Consider the following 20,026-nt stretch of genomic DNA (forward strand, 5'->3'; position numbering starts at 1 on the left):
CACCCAATTACACAAGCGCTGTCATTCTGCTTCATTCTGTCATTTATTTACCATTATTATTGCCCAAAACCGTGAGAAGTGTCATGAAGCAGAGGTACCGGACAGATTAAATCCTATTTCCAGTAGGTCTAACTAGGGTCGAGGAATTCAAGTTTAGAACAAATACGTTAGCATGATGTATTTGTAATTCTTTGTCATTTGTAATTGAAATGTTTCAATAAAAGACGATCTAATTTCATTACAAAATAAATATGGCAAATTTCAAAAGATTTCATAATCTTTGCTTGTAATAGCCTGCTTAGCCAGATGAGGGCAGTGTAAGCCTTCCTGATGAACAACGAAAATTGTAATGCAGTATTTTACACCCAAAAAAGGTAGGTTTTTAACCCATGCCATCGGTCATGTGTGTAGATAATATAGAAACCAACAAAGCGTTTCAGATGAACACACTCTGTTCATTTAAATGAAAGAATTTGGTCTCTTCATTCTAAAGTTTTAGTTGCTTTTTCATTTTGCCGTGTAAAATGAACAGGAACAGAGGACCATTATCCGAGAGCCTGCAGTTCTGCAGGGTTACTTGTAGAACAAGCCCAGGGCGCTGCTTCCCCAGACTACCTACTGCATGGCTTTCGGCAAACAGAATGAAGACAGTAATGTCCTATGAGCAGAAGTTGTGAGATATGAAAGAACAAAATAGATCCCTGGGGCTCGCTGATGGGCTTTGGCTTCTACCCCATCATCGTCACTGCCTCACTGATGTTGTTCGGGCTGCAGAAACAGTCAGCACTCACTACCCAGTATTACACACACACACACGAGTGCTCAGTGGGCAGAGGACTCCTACACAACGTGACTCACAGCATACAAATACCACAAGGGACGCAGCAGACGACATGAAGAAGAAGAGCTGCATACACTCCAAGCGTCTCCGTAATGCAGGAAGGTCGCCATTAAAATATGATGACCTCATATAAGACACACTTTTTAAGGACTGTTAATGAAACACAGACTGACATAAGAGTTCTTAGCCTTCTGGTTGAGATCATTCCAAATACAGCAGCAGTTTGGCCTCTTGTGGACATTCAGTATAACTATGCGGTATCATGTAGTTAAGACTTTATACAGCAAAACCCCTATTGCTGAATGAACACATCCAGCAGCGAATGAACTCTAGCATTGTTGGGAACAGGACAAACACAAACCACAAACTTCACCAGTCTGAGCAAAGCCTTTATTAGACATCACACAGCCTCTAGGGCTGATGGGTAATGGAGCATGGTCAATAAGACAGTCGGAAGTGGATGCAAATTAAGGTACATTTTCATACTGCAAAATTGATTTCAGTGTTCCATCATTCATCAGCTTTGAAACTCAAACACCAAAGCAGCATGGACAATACCCACAATCCTCCATTATGCAAGAAAGTGCACCACTTTTATATCTGTTAGAGTTTTGATACAAACCATTGAATCATAGGGCTGTTTTCCAAGACCTAGATTAAGTCTAGTCTTGGACTAAACCACACTGCCACAGGGGAATCCCCATTGAATGTTATTTTTATTCTTAGATTAGGCTTGATCTGGTCCAGGAAAACTACTTAGGCTTAATCTGGGTCCACGAAAACAATATGTATGGCATATTTCCTGGCTCACATAAAGTCAAACACAGCTATGTTTTGCCCCATAATAGACAATTTATACACCTGCTATATAACAGTTAATCTTGAATACACTGCATATCAGATCAGTAAAACTGAATACACAATAAAACATCCTATATCTTGATTTACCACACAGTACAGAAATATTTTTTTCATTTTTTGACAACTTTATAAGAAACATGTCCTACACAAGACAAACCAAAAGTAATTAAAAAAATATATATTTTAATGTTAGTGTTAATAAACAACTTTTTTGAAACGACCAAACAATCAAATAATTTCTCAGCTGCAGCACTATTTTGTGGAGGCTCTTCTCTGATGTCTTTTAATTTAAAGATACATTTTCATCTCATTTTTTATGACTTTTTTAAAGGAAGTGCATGTTTAAATTTCATCTATCCCAAATATTCATAGTCTATTTATTTGTTTCATTTCTATGTAAGCAGATAGTCCTGTTGTCAAATCTGTGCTTTTTTGGGAAAAGAAACCCAAATTGATAGAGCAATAAAACAATAAGTGAATCTCTTATTATTCTGAACATAATCGTTCAAATAGAAGTCAACCACACCCACAATGCACCACTTCACCACCCAGAATATTGCTACAGCAGTAAATAAATGTTAATCACAGCAGTTGGAAGCAACCGATCACCCTATACCTGGTAAATACAAGTTATCTAGTTATACGCTTACCGCAAAACAATCATTTTCTGTTAGAAATCTCTTAAAGGAGTAAAATTATTTGCATTTACAGAGTGACACTGGTGTGTCCAAGATGACAGATGTACCAGTATACTAGTTAGTGCACATGTAGAAACAGAGGACTGAATGAGACGCTGGTAAAGACAGTACGGATGTGTGATGGATTTGCCGTTGGTTGGAAGTCACAGCTAGAGAATACAATGTGACTAAAGACCACGAGGGAATGTACACAACAGGGATTTCCACACATGGGTATCGCCTGCAAAAGACAGGTGAAGGACAGAGGTGAACGCAGGGTTTTGTCTCCGTGTTTAAATGAAAACCATGTTTCCTGCGTGAAGGGGAAACCAGCGTTTGTATTGTTTACGGTCTTACTGCACTAAGCTGAAATGTGCGCAGGAGTGATACTGTCAGCACACTCAGCACAGATAAAAGTCATCCATACTTCACAAAAAAAACAAACAAGCAAAAAAAAAAACAACCCAAAAAACCCCAAAACCAAAAAACCTTTTTAATATTCCAGACTGATCTGTGATCTGCCAGTTGATGTCACTAGAGTGTAGTTGCTGAAACTTTCTTTCATTTCAACTATTTTTAAAGTATATAACATCTGGAGTATAGAGTTTAATATTAAAAACAGGAACTTTTTTGTGTGTGTATGTGTGGGGAATTATGTTGTGGAATTGTTTTAATACAGAAAGCAATACAGAAAAATTCAGTGTTCTCTCTAAGCCAGTTGTTGGCTTCGGAATTAAAAAGAGACCAAGTTTACTTGCTGGTTTCTGATACACGCATGTAACATATCTGTTACATGAAATGGTAACCAATATGTAAAAATGACCTTATCTAAGTATATGAATCAGGCTCGTAAAAAGTACCTGCTCCATGCTGTACTTAAAACAACATGGTATGCTTGTCAGAACACAACCTTCAGAATGCATGAAAGTAAGGGTGTGTGTGTGTGTGTGTGTGTGTATTAGGAGGTGGAGGTGGACTGAAAGCTTTGCTTGACGACTGAAACTCTCTCTGCCTGGGCATGCTGGTGAGAGCTGCCCTGTGGCACAGTCAGACCCACTGCATTCTGCTGCGATGCTACATCAGCATTTGGGGATGTGGATGCGTCCCATAGCCCTGCGGAGACCCCGCCCACATGCCCGCCCACACGTATGATCTTTCCCACGCTTGTGCTGGATTGTGAGGCACTCTGCCTCACCAGCAGAGGCTCGACAGTCTGCACACGCTCACTCTCCACCACCCGGACGCTTCCGGAGCCGGAGGCGATCCCCAGGCCCGGGAACCCCAACATGCCGCCGGTATCCGTGGCCGACCGGCCCGCTGCCCTCGCCTGGGTTTGCGTGCGCTTTAACTCCAGCGTGGCGGAGGCATGTGGGGTGGGGAAGGCCACACCTGCAGCTCTGTGGTCTACCAGCACCACATTCTCCTGCACGCCCACGACCGGCCTGGCGGCCAGCAGCAAGGTGGGGCGCGCCTGCTGCTCCATCACGTAGACGGGTGCCGAGGTGTAGTACGCGGCCGGCTGCTCGAGGAGGAGGGTGTGGCCAGGTACCCGGGCGGCATGGGTGAGCACGGCCGGCGATGATGCGCCGCCGCTTTCATGATAATCGCTGGCTGCGATTCGAGTGGTGGAGGCGGAGGTGGAGGCGGAGGCGGAGGTGGAGGCGGAGACAGAGGCGTGGCTGCTTGCCGCCGCGCGTGCCCCACCCATGGCACCTTGCACGCCGACGTCAATGCGGGCGCCAGACGGGACTGGTCTGAATGGTTTTGGTGGCGGGGGTTCGACGGCAGCGCCGATCTGGGTCTCGATGGCCGTGCCACAGCAGAGCTCTGCGAGGGGTTTGAACTTTGGCCCGAGGTCATCGAGGAATGCCAGGTTGTCTTCCTCCTGCAGATGCTCACAGATGTTCTCCAAAGAGCCCGAGGTAGAGAACCGGTCTTCATAATCGTAAACTCTCAGGGGCTCACTGTCAAAGTGCTGCTCCATTTGCTTCTTGGCTTTCTGCAGTATAAAACACATGACATCAATCCACACACTCCTGACCCTGCAATAACTTACACCCTATACTAGCAAGATAGGGAAATAAACAAAACAGAATGTTTATTTTCAAACTAGGTAAGTATATATATATATATATATATATATATATATATATATATATATATATATATATATATATATATATATATATATAGACAAGCTAATGGACTTTTAAGAGGCAAAATACAAAGGACAACATTTTCTAGGCTATATATATAAAAATTACACACCTTCGAGTAGTAGTTGCCCAAAAAACCTTCAGACAGTGCCATGCCTGAGAAAGCACCCATCCCCCTGATCGTTGCCATGGTAACCCTCTGGTCAAAAGCGTCACTGATTTGGTGTCCTGAGTCCCATTCATCTCTCGTGGTGAGAAGACCTTCCTCCACCCCACCCCCCCACCCCCACCCCTTCTCTCCGGACCCGACCTGGCCCTGAGTCGTCTTGTGGGCTTCCAGAGGGATCTGCAACAGAGGCACTTCCTGTAGGGACACACAGAGGTGACAGACTCACCGGGTTGCCGTCTGAGCAGAGCCTTAAAGACTGTGCTGTGTGGTAAAGCACATAAATACATAAATAGACAAGCTAGTGGTTCATAACAGGAATGTTCTCGTGTATGTAAAAGTTCCGCTTTCAAATGACCGTTAGATGTAGTCAGACACAGCTTTGACTGTTCTGTGTAGTCAGACGTCTAACAGTCAAGTTAGATGAAACTCATGACTCCTCCAAAAGCTCTAATAGTCACATATCTGCCCCACAGTCACATATCTGCCCCATGGTCACATATCTGCCCCACGGTCACATATCTGCCCCATTGTTTCAATGATTCCTTTGCATTGAACCATAAAACACATTGTGACAAATCACAACCCATCCCAGCTAAGAGTTGAAAAGGGGCAGCGCAGGCCAGCACATCTGCGTGTGTCTGTCTGCGTGTGCCTATGAGTGTCTGAGTGTGCCTGCTTGAGTTTGCGTGTGCCTGCGTGTGTCGGCAAGCACCTGCGTGTGCCTGTGAGTGTCTGAGTGTGCCTGCTTGAGTTTGCGTTTGCCTGCTTGTGTCGGCGAGCACCTGCGTGCGCCTGCGTGTGCCTGCGAGTGTCTGAGTGTGCCTGCTTGAGTTTGCGTGTGCCTGCTTGTGTCGGCGAGCACCTGCGTGCGCCTGCGTGTGTCTGAGTGTGCCTGCTTGAGTTTGCGTGTGCCTGCGTGCGCCTGCGTGCGCCTGTGAGTGTCTGAGTGTGCCTGCATGCGTCTGCGTGTGCCTGTGAGTGTCTGAGTGTGCCTGCGTGCGCCTGCGTGCGTCTGTCTGCGTGTGCCTGTGAGTGTCTGAGTGTGCCTGCTTGAGTTTGCGTGTGCCTGCGTGCGCCTGTGTGCGTCTGCAAGCGTCGGCCAGACCTACCTTGTCCTCTCCCACTCCCTCGGTGTGGTAGGTGATGAGGTGCTGTGTCTGGTCTGTGGGGAAGGCCCGGAAGCCTGCTGCAGTGGCTGCCCCGCCACACACACAGAACAGCAGGAGCAGTGAAACCACTGCAAACAGATCAGACACCTGTCACTGCGCATGCGCTCAGCCCTGACCCCGCCCTACCCCCATCACATGCTTTTATTTATCTTTTAAATGATTGGATTGTACCAAAATTCATAGTGATGATGCTGAATGTGAACTGTTCGCACAGTGGGTGAGAAATAAAAGCCGAATCATATGTATAGTGTGAGTCCAAATCTATATGAACACTAAATTCAGCACTTTAGAACACACACTGTTCGTTTGTTTTTTTAAAAGGCTTTTCTTTTTCTGAGATTTGCAAATGGATTTGCTTTGCAAAATAACCCTTTAGCAAACGATAAACAAATGTCCAGAGATCTTAGAATTACTTAGAACGCTCAGACTGACGGAAGTGCAGCTCTCAGGCAACCAAACTCGAGGGTTCCACTTTCAGTTCAGACAGCTCTGGAAATCTACAGCTAACTGCCTGCGTGGCAAGGCATGCAGAGGACAGACCTCTTTGTACGTCGCAATGTTCAGGCTGTGGGTGTGCGTGCGGGTGCGCGTGGGTGTGTGTGTGGGTGTCTATGTGCGCGTGTGGGTGTGCGCGTGTGGGTGTGCGTGCACGTGTGTGTGCGGGTGCACGTGAGTGTGTGTGTGCGTGCAGGTGCGTGTGGGTGTGTGTGTGGGTGTGCTTGTGCGTGTGCGCGTGCGGGGGTGTGCATGTGCGCACGCGTGTGTGCATGCGTGTGCGTGTGTGCGTGCGTGGGTGTCTGCGTGTGTGTGGACTCACAGAGCAGGAGCAACAGTCCTAGCAGCATGGTGAGCACTCCGCCTGCTCCCAGAATGACGTCGGACGCCTTGCGTCCCTGTTCCTTGCACACTCTGGCCTCGTTACACGTGCAGATGGTCACTTGGAGCTGCTGGACGTCGCAGAGCTTCCCCTGCTGGTCACGCACCTCCAGACTCACTATGTGGTGCCCAGGCCACACGTGATCCCGAGCCCGCAAAATGGTTGCTGTGTCTGGAACAAAGGGGTAAAAAAAAGGAATTTCAGCAGGCATGAGCTGCAGGGATCTACTTATCAAAAACAAAAACAAAGGGTTTCGGATTGTAACATTCCAGTGAATAAATTAAAACACAGAGTACTTCACCTTAACATTGAAATCTATCACATTAACATTAACATTTATATATCCTCAAACTCAAGGTACACAATAGAGTATCAAATCAGAACAAGGAGGAAACTTTATTCTACGACATGCAGCTGGCTCCGTGGTGACATGCCATCTTAAAAGTAGTCTTTGTTAAAGTTTTTTGTTTAACCTAACCGTTGAGACGCTCGATGATCCACTCCCCCTCTTTGTCTGTCGTGACCAGCTTGAAATCGAAAGGTTCGGCATTTGGGAAGTTGTCTCTGTCTATGGCAGTGACATACAGCACACTCTCTCCATAACAGAGCGTCTGGGTCATGCTGGTCAGAACTGGGCAGTGGTCGTTGAAATCCTCCACCTGTATTGCGATGGTCCCTGTTGCAGTTTTGGATGGGTGCTCTGTGGAAAATAGCTCCGTTATGTGTGTCGTCTTCCAAGACAGAAGACATGGGATGTTATATTATTACAGGTGGCTAAATGTTAGCCAATTTCAAAACATAATTTCCAAAATAAAATAGTGCAAATGCAGAAATGTGCAAATGCACGTGCAGCTAATTATCCTCTGCAGTGTAATGCCAACAATGAACACATGTACAGATGCATTAATACACACTGCACATTACACTTATTTTCCATAAACTGTTTGGAGTAATACACATTGTGGTCTCCAAACACACTGCTACACTTTGCCTTACTTACCGTCAGTGATGCATATGATTTGGGCATAGTATGTTCCATTGATCAGGTGCACAGACTCGCGATCGGGTACTTTGTTAAGTCTGATCTCTGCAGTTTTGGCATCGATGTTCAACCAGTTGGCCACATCTAGTCCTTTATAATACCTGCAAAACAGAAGAACAATTTTGTAAAAATCACCAGTCACAGTCTGCACTGGCCAGCTTTAACCAGTCAAACGGCCCCTATCCTCACCTCCAGAACTAATGTAGGACCCACTCCATTTCTCCGCACACTTCCCTACTCACACTCCCCCGTTCTAAAAGTATAGGACCCCCGCTACAAACTGGGGTTATGAGATTTCAAGGAAAACATGAAGAGAATTAAACCGTAGAAAACGATTCTTCTAACTTGTTTAATATATGCAGTGTGTTTTCCAGAATAAATTGATACTTCTGGTCAAATATTCAAAGATTGCCTATGAGAGAAAGTACAAACATACCCTACATACTATACCCTACACACCATAGTTACACCCTACATACTATACCCTACACACCATAGTTACACCCTACATACTATACCCTACACACCATAGTTACACCCTACATACTATACCCTACACATCATAGTCACACCCTACATACTATACCCTACACACCATAGTCACACCCTACACACTATACCCTACACATCATAGTCACACCCTACATACTATACCCTACACACCATAGTTACACCCTACATACTATACCCTACACACCATAGTTACACCCTACATACTATACCCTACACATCATAGTCACACCCTACATACTATACCCTACACACCATAGTCACACCCTACATACTATACCCTACACACCATAGTCACACCCTACACACTATACCCTACACATCATAGTCACACCCTACATACTATACCCTACACACCATAGTCACACCCTACATACTATACCCTACACACCATAGTTACACCCTACATACTATACCCTACACACCATAGTTACACCCTACATACTATACCCTACACACCATAGTTACACCCTACATACTATACCCTACACATCATAGTCACACCCTACATACTATACCCTACACATCATAGTCACACCCTACATACTATACCCTACACACCATAGTCACACCCTACATACTATACCCTACACACCATAGTCACACCCTACATACTATACCCTACACATCATAGTTACACCCTACACAGCAGTTACACGCTACACCCTACACATCATAATTATACCCTACACAATACACCCTACACCCTACACAGCATAGTTATACACTACGCATCATAGTTACACATTACTCCATAAACACTACACCCTACACACTACACACCCCTACACTCCCAACCCTACTGTCACCACACTAACTGGAATGAGAGAAAGCTGGTCACGGGCTGTGACGTCCTCACTTTACACTGGTGGCGGTTTGGAGCGTGTCGCTGTCTATGGCCTGGTAGGTGGTGATGACCCTCTTCAGGTCGATGGTCTTGTGGTCCTCTGAAATGGAGATGACTTTGACAGTAGGCTGGAAGCGAGGACCCTCAGGCATGTTCAGCACACTGATCTTAATCGTGTACACCGTGGGCTCTCGGACCACCACCGAGGAGTGATACTTGGCTTTGTTAGAGACCACCACCCTCAGGTTAACTGCTTTCAGCTCCTCATAGTCCAGTGGCTTTGATATATGGAACAATCAAGAAGGAAATATAAATGTGAAATATAAAAGATTTTAATGAGCAAAGTAAATATATATCCTATAGATAAAGGCTGAAAACGCTATCAAATTCTTAACACTGGTCATGAGTGTTTCGACTTTTTGGTTTTATATTGAAGCTTCTCAGCTTGTGAAATAAAGCGTGTTAAACAGGCCAGGATGATGGGTGGGTGGAGTGTTTGGCTGTCTGACTGGTCATTCTCTAACCTATGTACAATACGCATGAAATGTTCATGATCACACCTGAACATTATTCATTTAACTCAGGTGTGCAGCCTAGCTCACTGTATGCTAATGAGCAGTATGAACTGTCTTACCTTAGTGGCCATAATGATGCCTTCGTTGGTGCTGTGGTCAGTGGTGATGTTGAAGTAACCCGCCTCATTACCTGAGATAATCGTGTACACAGCCCGCCAGTTGTCTGTGTTGACCTGATCAATGTCAATGGCTTTGATACGCACCACTTCTACACTTATTGCGTTCTCCTCCACACTGCCCTCGTACTAGGCGCGCACACACACACACACACACACACACACACACACACACACACACACACACACACATGCACGCACACACACACACAAACAACATAAGATATATGCAGGTAAAGCTCTATAAAGCCATCAAATTAAAATAAAGCATATAAAAAAATTAAATAAAGAAAAATACGATAAGAATGAAATATGAATGTAGTGCGGTACATGACAAACGTAACGTATGCGATAAATATTTAAACCCCCGTCTGTGTGCGCCTCTTCGTTGGTCATTGTTGATGTCGTTTGCTTATGTTGCTGTTCGTGTAGTTCGATGTAATCTGTTTATGCGTGTTTCTTGTTGATGGTCCATTGAAGTGTGTTCGTGTTTAACGTTGTTACTATGCGTGAATGCCACCATTGTCTTTTATGTTATTCATTAATAAATGTTTCACCACGTCAAGGGAGTCCCTGTGGCACTTGGGCCAGCGATACAGACGGGCAGAGTGCAGGGCCATGGGTTTACCCACACCACCGAGGAGTCTGGCCAAACACTGCTCCTCCACAGTGTATAATACAGTGCACGAGTGTAATATGTACAGTGTTAATAAAACACGAATACAGCGGCATATGAATTAAATACATTTTTCATTAATATGAGTGGTAGTAAAATGCATAAAAGGCCTTAGGAGTCCAAAACCTTTAATATAATTAGCTTCATTAATATTAATAATAATGCTAAAATATTCTTATTGTATTATAATATTCTTAGAAGGAACAAAGTAATATAAAACCCATGACTAATCAAAAAGCGGGTGAAATGTGCATGTCTCTCACATTGCTCTTCTCTAAGAAGGGGACGTTGTCGTTGACGTCCAGAACGGTGATGGACACTGTCCCTGTGCCAGTGTTTCTCGATCCAGGGCCGTTGTCTCTGCCGTAGATGATTAGCATGTAATTCTCTTGAACCTGTGAAAATAAAGAAACAGCCTTTTCACCCTTCACACGCCCACTGTGATGCAAACCGATCTTAACTATACACTACCTGTACTTAGAGTACAGTATCGCTCTGTTGCAAGCCTTTAATAACAGTATCTTACCCATAATTCTAACAATATTCAGTGTTTTACTGGGACTAACTGATTTAAGTTCTGTTTCAGGTTTACATATGAAAACTACTTATACTTGTGTCAAATAACTTACTAACCAGATTTCTTTAACCTCATGAGCAGGTGGCAGGAACTGGGGGCAGGAACAGGGGGCAGGAACTGGGGGCAGGAACTGGGGGCAGGAACAGGGGGCAGGAACAGGGGGCAGGAACTGGGGGCAGGAACAGGGGGCAGGAACAGGGGGCAGGAACTGGGGGCAGGAACAGGGGGCAGGAACAGGGGGCAGGAACTGGGGGCAGGAACAGGGGGCAGGAACAGGGGGCAGGAACAGGGGGCAGGAACTGGGGGCAGGAACAGGGGGCAGGAACTGGGGGCAGGAACAGGGGGCAGGAACAGGTGGCAGGAACAGGGGGCAGGAACAGGGGGCAGGAACAGGGGGCAGGAACTGGGGGCAGGAACAGGTGGCAGGAACAGGTGGCAGGAACTGGGGGCAGGAACAGGTGGCAGGAACAGGGGGCAGGAACAGGGGGCAGGAACTGGGGGTAGGAACTGGGGGCAGGAACTGGGGGCAGGAACAGGTGGCAGGAACAGGGGGCAGGAACTGGGGGCAGGAACAGGGGGCAGGAACTGGGGGTAGGAACTGGTGGCAGGAACAGGTGGCAGGAACAGGGGGCAGGAACTGGGGGCAGGAACAGGGGGCAGGAACAGGGGGCAGGAACTGGGGGCAGGAACAGGTGGCAGGAACAGGGGGCAGGAACTGGGGGCAGGAACAGGGGGCAGGAACTGGGGGCAGGAACTGGGGAAATGAGCAGGGGGCAACAGGACGGACATGCTCACCTCTCGGTCCAGAGTGTTCTGCTGGATGCTGATCAGACCAGACTGTGGGTCAATTTGGAACATCCTGGGTCCTGCTGGAATCTGCTGGGCAATGCTGTAGGTGACCAACGAGTTTGGTGTGTCTGGCTCGTCTGCATCGGTGGCCGTGATTTTAATTACCGAGGTTCCTTAGGACATGAGAGACGACTAAAATGACTAAAATAATAACCCTAAATAAAAGCATTCTAAACGTGAATGACTGCAGTATTTCATAGCCTATGATCACGAAATACTGCAATAATTAAAACGTTTTTTTTTGTCTCAATTAATTAATTAATTCTAATGCTGAATTCGAATGTTCCTGAAAAAAAGACTCAAAATTAAAGTCACTTATCATCCTGGCATATCAGACATACCCTTTAAAAATGTAACCTACAGTAACGCAAAGGAGCCCTGTACCTGTGGGACTGAGCTCTGGTACAGCACCAGCTGGCTGAATGCTAAACACAGGTGGGCAGTCGTTCTGGTCCAGAACCACAATGTGCAGTGGGATGTTCTTTTCAGCTTTGCTGCCATTCAAAAACCGGGCGACCCCTTCGACCTGAAAGGCAAGACACACAGAATTTCACAGCGTGCACTGAAGAGAGGACACTGCACACTGCCCGCCGGGAAGTTTTGGGACCTGCTGAGAAGTGATAGATTTCTAGCCTCCCCAGAACAGGACTACAAATTGTTATTTTGTAAGGGCTTTAATTGAATCGCTCTGCCGCGATTTTTAAAATGCTGCGTTTCACTTTTATCTCGGTAGGCCGGTCGCCCAGCAGGAACCCAGCGCACCTGTTCCTTATTTTCCTCTTTATTCAAGCCCACAGGTACCGGAAGTCAGCGGACTGTAGAGCGGCTGAAACGCGGACTTCTTCTTACGTCCACTTTTCCCTTTGCTGTTTCTTTCTTTCTCTTTTTTGTCACGAACAGTAAAGACTGAAACCTCGCCTCTCACTCCTTCTGTGCCGTCAGCATCATAACTTTTATGCATTTTGTTTTACTTGATGCAGTTGTACTTTTATTTCGTTGAAGGGCAGGTTTTAAATTGTCATTTAAATTTAAAATTATTTAAATTACTATTTTCTTTAATCTATTTTTCATTTTATTCTTTAGATTAACTTTAGTCTTCTCTTTAAATCAGACATCTTTAACTTCATTAATAAATTGTTTGTGTAACGTTTTCTTTTTGTTACACCGTCCAGAGGTGATCTCAGGATGTAATACTCTTCTATGTAATCTCTATTTTCTGCAAAGCACTTAAACTGTGTTTAAGATTCAAATGAAGTTCTACACAAATAAAGTTTATTATTATTACTATTATTATTATTATTTTTATTATTAATATTATTATTATTATTAATAATAATAATAATAATAATAAAATGGGCCTTCAGCCTGCCTCTGGGTCCCTTCACCCAGGCTTTTGTGCTACGCCACTGTGTTTGTACCATATCAGATGGCACTTCCATCTCAAACATGACCCAGAAGACCAAGCAAAGGAATGGAGCCAATAGAAACAATCTGGAGGATTCTACCAAGCATCTCCAGCTGGAGGGGTGTGGCAGCTGAATGAGACAGACCATACCATTCAAACCACAGGCCATGTGTTGGCACCTGCTGCACAGGCAGACGATACCACAGCTGACAGACCTTTAATTAAACAATTAAAGACATACACAGTCATCAGTATTCCTCAAGTGGGCTGCCGAGTTCTAGTTTAAAAAATACATTTCCATGTATATCTAAGCTTTATAATCGAGTTATCAGCTCTTGCTACTGTACTGAAATTTGGAGTTGCTGATAACAGAGCCACAGACAGTCACCAATTGTTTTTTTCTTTTTCATGGAGCAATTATTTCAGTGCCAACGATCACGATGTAAAGACAACAGAAAGTTTAGCCTATATTCTCTTAAAATAAATCCCACATAACTGCTTTAATGAAAGTTACTTTTCCCATGGAGGGACGGGAAGGCTAGTGACTACGTGGTTTCCGAGGAATCTCCCACACACTCGATGATGACACTCTCACTGTGATGACGTTAGAAGGTTATAAGAGCAGCCACGCTCTGCCTCCTCTACTCCCACTGGAAGGAGGGCAACTGAAAGTTCTCGCACCAAAACTTTTTCATCGTTTTATTGTCCACGGTATGAACAGGCTGCATACCAATGTGACTGTTACTGGCAACATGAAGCAGGCAGATTGACACAACAGCCAAACAGAAAAAATAATTATATAACCACACTTTTCTTGACAGGGGCTCTTAACCTTGCGTATATTTGCTTTGTTACTGGAATGAAAGCTCTTCCTTACCTTCAGCTGTTTTTTTTTTTTTTTTAATCTGATCTTTAAAAAAAAAAGCTAACATTACAAAATTTACCACAGTTGTTGCATCACATGTGGATTACATCAAAGGTAAAATCAGATAAACAGTGTAACTAAACCAAATACCATCTTCCACCAGTTACGATCACCATTACTGTAACGGTACTATGAGCTGTACCGACGGAAACATCATTACTGTCAGTCATCATAATTCAAAGCCATTAACAATGCCGTGATGTTATACGGATTCACTCACGAAGAAAGAAGGATTTTTCTCTCTGTCTAAGATTCCGTGGATTTTCACTGTGCCCTGCTTCTCGTCTACGGTGAACAATCCCTTCGGATCTTGAGATGCTCCAGGGCCTTCCAAGGAGTACCGTATTGTTGTCCTTGTCTCCTCATCTGATCGTATCTAAAGCAAAGAAGGAAAATATCTCATTGATATTATTTTCTTGCCAATATCGTAACTGAGTGTTTACGTTACGCTGAAAATGTGTGGTCATGGTCCACAAAGTATAAACAACTACCAAACACAATCATAAGCTCATCAGATGAAAAGGCGCATTATTATAGCGCTATTACAACTACTGTCTTCATGAAACGACAAAAGAACGTGCTCCAACAATCTTGTTAAGGTTTGAAATTGTTTATAAAGTTAGGGGTAATACTAACATTCCAGCTTTCGCATTTGTACAATTGTATTCTTTCTAAATTGAATTTTAATGTGAAATTGCTCAAATTGTTAAGCCCGGTCATACATTATTCCTTTTTGGGGTACACACAAACTAAGGAGGTTTTCCTCTAAGTTTGCCTTTACATGTTCTGATGTTTTAAAGCATTGGATTTAAAATAGATACTCATAAAACAGAGGTCTTTTCCACATGGAGCGTTATGGCGCATTACAGGAAGGTTTCCATATTTGTGGCTTATGCCAGGTTGTCGCGACTGCCCACACTCCTAGTGTCCAAGGGCCACGGTTTCCCTGTCTTGTCTGTTTCACTTTACCTCCTTGTTGTGGTGCCGTTACTTTAGTTTTCTCCGCCCCTCATGAGTTGCACCTGTGTCTTGTTTAGTGCTCATTAGATCATGTATTGAAGCCCTGTGTTAAGTCTAGCCGCTGTTCATGTTTCCTAGCCTTGTGGGGTTAATTTTAGCCGTATGTAAGTCTACTCTCCGAGTGTTTCGCTGTTTTTGTGATTCCTAGCCCTTCGTTATAGCCTGCATCCCATGTTTGTCTTCGTGTGCTCATGAATTCTCGGACTCTACGTGTTGGTCAACTGACCCTGGACTGTGACTACGTCTCTTACTCCGGATTTGCCCCTAATAAATCTCGCTCTTCTCCGCACATGCGTCCGCCTCCTTATCGCTCACCGTTAGACGGACGCAGCTCAGAGATGTGATGAAGCTCTCGTCTTTTCCCCTCCATTATCCAAATACACGTACAGGGGTCATCATTTAATTGTTGTCCTCCAATTGCCTCAACCAACGCTGTATTTAGCGTTATTGAGACAACGCTAGAAATGCTGCAATGCCTCCATCCTCTTGGAATCATTTTATCTCTTCCTCGACAATCCCGCTTGAGCGTTTATCAAAATATAGGCTCTACGTTTGTAACTATTTTTACCTTTAAAAAAACCAACAAAAAAACATGTCCATATCAAATAAACAACCACTGTTAAGTTTCCTCTGTGGAAAACCCTCGAAGCAATTTGCGTGTTGCTAGCTGCGTCGCTCAGCTCTGTTAACACCGCTAGGCGTGTTGTGAGCAGGAGGCTTTCGCGGTGCACATATGTGGGCAGAGCCGCTCAGCGTGGCTACATCCACATGCCTGTCGCTCCTCTGTCGGGTCCCCCACACTTTGCGCTGCTCTGCTGAGCTGGGTGACTTCTACACCCATCTCAGCTCAGATGTGTTAAGGAGCCACACCAAAACAAAATATGCTAAGGACAAATCGGCTTTCAAAGCTAGTCTGGTAAGTCTGGTAATTTACTTTCTAAATCTCCGAAAGTTTCCATCTTGGCAAAACTGTTACATAAGTAATACGAACTGAATGATTACGTAATTAGCTACAGATGTACGTAACAAGCTGCCATATATTTTACAGTCAGTTTAAGTAATACAATACGGTACTTTGACGTTGTCTGAATGTACTGGAGTCCTGTAGTAACCGTTAATGGCCTCCTTCACGAGTGACTTAGTTTTGATACCTTTGTAACACCTTTAGGAAGGTGATAACTTGATACGATTAACTTACATTTATACATAAAATGTGCTTGAGATCCAAGCACTTACACCACAAACAGGAAAATATGCATTTACATACAGATACAAAAGCATCCAGGCACGACCCTCCTCTAAAAACACATCACTCATGAACAGCGCCACTGAAGAATAAGACAATTGATCAGTCATCTAACACTCAAATGACTGAAAAGAGATTTGTATATTCAGCACCGGCTACAGTGCAACCCCACCTAATAAACGGGCGAGTAATTATAAGATTAACTATGCTGCTCATTTTAAACAGAGGAACAGCACTGAAGTGGTAAGCAAAGGAAAGATTCTCAAGTCCGTGTTCAAACGCAGTAGCTTTGCAGTAAGGTACACGCCGAACAATGATGCATGATTTGCCATCAGTTGTTTGGCCAGAAATACGGGTAAGGCTGAGAGTAAACATCCGTTTACGAGCGAATTTGTTTTCCAGTCTGACCTCTGCTAGTTAGAGCTCCGGATGTTTTCCTGGGAGTAAAATTTCATTGTTCTCATTGGCTGCCTCAACGGGAAACAGAATGCATATTGTGCAGTGATGGGGCTCTCTTTGAGAACTGATCTGGTGACTACAGAGTGGGAGAGTAAACCTGGGATGCACGGATACATAGTCATACAGCTTCTGGAATCACATGTCCTAATAATAAAACAAACATTCCACAAAAACAAAAGCACAACGCTAGACACCATGACAGATCATGGATATGTGGACTGTCAGTGAACCAGTTTTTTTTTTTTTTACTCTGTCTCCAGTAAACATCACATAAGATCAACATTAAACCTACACAAGGCCCTTACTTCTGTATTTACCAGTGAAACAGGCTTTTGGGGTGGTGGCAAGATTTGTTTTTGGATTTGAATAATGAAAGCAGGACGTCCTTTTAGGAAATACAGTTTTTATCTCCACCCTCTCTGCCTTGGTGATGCAGCTAAGCAAACAGAAGCCACTGTATTCAGATACAAGGTCATAGACAAGAAAGACATCTGTCTTTTAAACAGGAATAAGTGTACAATATAACCATGGATATGACCTAATGAGGGAAAAAAGGTTCAACTTTGATTTATGGTTTCCTTTAAAATAAATCTTTGCCACGTTACGCTTTGCTTGACTCTTTCCCGTCGTGACTTGTGTGCGATACGCAGAAACCACAGGCCACTCCTCAGCTGCAAAGGTTCCAGAAAATGACCTTTGACAAAATGACTTTTGATAGAGAGATGCAACACAGGTGATTCATGCGTCTTACTTTGGCAATGAATGCATCACTGGTGTAATCCATATTCTCCCAGAGTTTTTTAGGGGGTATGATCCATTCTCTCTTCTGCCTCCTCAGTGTGTGATCTTCACCATCAGCTACCTATTCAGATACACACACACACACACACACACACACACACACACACACACACACACACACACACACACACACACACACACACACACATAAACTAAAACCTCAGTTATGCAGTTATGGTGAGTAAGAAATTATTTCACATATACATGTATGAAACATATATGCCCACTACACACTTGGAAACACTTGTCTTTTATCTGCCGTTTACAGGTGTACGCTCCTCACATAAATCAACCAAACGTGTCTTGAAAAATGGACAAAAATAAACATTTTGTGGAATCTTTTTTAAATCAAGATCAGTATGGTTTTGAGGGACATCCAGTTTTCCTTTCTGTAGTTAGGGGGAACAAGCACTATTCAACACAGACGTCGTAATTCACAGATATAAACCAGACTAAGCCTTGGCTAGATTTGCTTTATGACAGTTTGTGATAATGGAAAGCCTGTTTTCTGTTATTATCATACTATGAAACTGAGGTCTTGCATGATAAACGTTACACTGCACTGAAATTACATTCAAAACAACTTGTGTTAACATGTCGGCATGGCAGGAACTGACATGATCTGGGAACATTACTTAGACACAAGCGCCATACACATTTTATGGTCAGGTTATCAAGATATAACCACTCACAGCTTTGTTAATGTATACAGAAAATGCCCTCAACCTTCAGACACTCTGAATGCATACAGCCCTTTCACCCGCCCTTCAGCAACATCGTATAAGCGTACGCTTCAGGGAGGATCTTAGTGCTTAGGGTGAGAATGGAGACAAGACCAAATTTGTCTTTCTCAAGTGCGTGTATGACAGGTCAGCGTCTGGCCACAGGACCACAGCTTGCTGGTTACTGTTAGGCCTTTTGCAACACCACAGTCCCACTGATTTGAGTGTGCCAGACAAAGCAGCCTTCCTGGGGTTTTTTTTTTTGCACATGTCAGTGTCATTTCAGGGTCAAGAGTGGAACGCCCCCCTGTCGTATCAAGTCAACTGCAATCCTGTGGTAAGAAACTCATGGGCTGCAAGCTTCATAATCATCACTGTACACTTACAAAGGAATGTCGCTAATAAAGTGGACGGCGATAGCATGTACATCCATAGGGGCGGATTCAAAGTGCAGTAAAACAAGTCAAATAAAATCAATGTGACCAAGGTATGTGGAATAACGGATGTATATCCTCCGGTTTCATTACAGCATTCAGTAATCCTACATTTAAAATAGATTTTTCTCCTTCCCATTTGACACAGCACAGGTTGCTGCAAATATATTGAACAAACGAAACAAAGCGAAACTATACTTTCACGAAACATAGGAAAACCCCTAAAAAGTGAACTGGCCTTTCTTAAGCTCTCTGCAATCTCGCAGAGCAAAATTGAGAGCGGCTTCCGCAAGCGCACGATACCGACAAATCCACTATGAAACGGCAACAGGTTAAAAAGCCAAGAGACGTGCACTCATTGCGAATACCGTTACAACCCGAGGACACGAAGTTTGCCTTTCAGCATAAGCTTTTCAAATATACTGACGCGCAGAATAAAATGTACATACCTTAGCTGCGATAAGAAAAACGCTGATCGCGAACAAGTTCGCCATTTCGATATTAGCAAACACCTCCTAAAAGTCGCAGATCGTCTTGGGTTCCTGTATGTAGAGTCGCTCCTGAAAAGACACCACCCTGAAGATTAGCAGCAGAGCGACCATGGGTGGCGCTTCTCGCACGTTACGGCTGCGGTACGCTGCCATTGGTCACAGTCGAGCACGTTGCTCTGATGTTTGGATGGGTGGTGCACAGAGGAGTGGGGAAATGTTTGATTTGCTCTGACCCTCTGAACACAAACCACAAGCTAACACAAATAACAAGTCCGTCCGTTCCCCATGTACAGGTACTTGTGCTGCGCAAGCCAGTAATATCTGGAACCTTCACATGTTTACTAATAGAGAGCATAACAAACATGCATATTGTGGATCTCAGTGGATGTGGTAGTAATACTGACCGAATAACAGCAGTACCAAAAGTAGTGCCAGGAAGACGCATGACTGCATTTTCCATCGTTCCTGACTCTAGATCCCGGTGCGTATAGCAGACAAGGGGAATATGAGAAACGCCCATTTATTGCTAAATGAATTTTTGGGAATCAAGTCATTGTGGTATTCTCAGATAAGACCTGTGG

General features: G+C 44.2%; 1 protein-coding gene across 1 annotated transcript; it reads right to left on the reverse strand.

Annotated features, from left to right (window-relative positions):
• Nucleotides 1–1,209: 1,209 nt before the first annotated feature.
• On the reverse strand, nt 1,210–19,530 carry dsg2l (desmoglein 2 like). Its single transcript, XM_027031731.2, has 14 exons — nt 19,404–19,530; nt 17,749–17,859; nt 14,493–14,648; nt 12,327–12,468; nt 11,889–12,055; nt 10,780–10,911; nt 9,784–9,969; nt 9,162–9,427; nt 7,751–7,893; nt 7,229–7,450; nt 6,691–6,921; nt 5,814–5,941; nt 4,648–4,899; nt 1,210–4,378 (listed from the first exon to the last, which is right to left on the reverse strand). Exons 1-14 carry the CDS (start codon nt 19,446–19,448, stop codon nt 3,338–3,340), a joined length of 3,222 nt encoding a protein of 1,073 aa, XP_026887532.2. The 5' UTR covers nt 19,449–19,530; the 3' UTR covers nt 1,210–3,337.
• Nucleotides 19,531–20,026: the final 496 nt, after the last annotated feature.

Source organism: Electrophorus electricus, chromosome 19 (genome assembly GCF_013358815.1).
Source record: "Electrophorus electricus isolate fEleEle1 chromosome 19, fEleEle1.pri, whole genome shotgun sequence".
NCBI classification, from domain to species: domain Eukaryota; kingdom Metazoa; phylum Chordata; class Actinopteri; order Gymnotiformes; family Gymnotidae; genus Electrophorus; species Electrophorus electricus.

Excerpts from the sequence above, each read along its gene's own strand:
- dsg2l (XM_027031731.2), bottom strand. The coding sequence starts at position 19,448 with ATGGCGAACTTGTTCGCGATCAGCGTTTTTCTTATCGCAGCTAAG. Across the intron at positions 17,860-19,403 it reads TTTTTCTTATCGCAGCTAAG|GTAGCTGATGGTGAAGATCA; the intron begins GTATGTACATTT and ends GTATCTGAATAG. Across the intron at positions 12,056-12,326 it reads ACCAGAGCTCAGTCCCACAG|GAACCTCGGTAATTAAAATC; the intron begins GTACAGGGCTCC and ends TCATGTCCTAAG.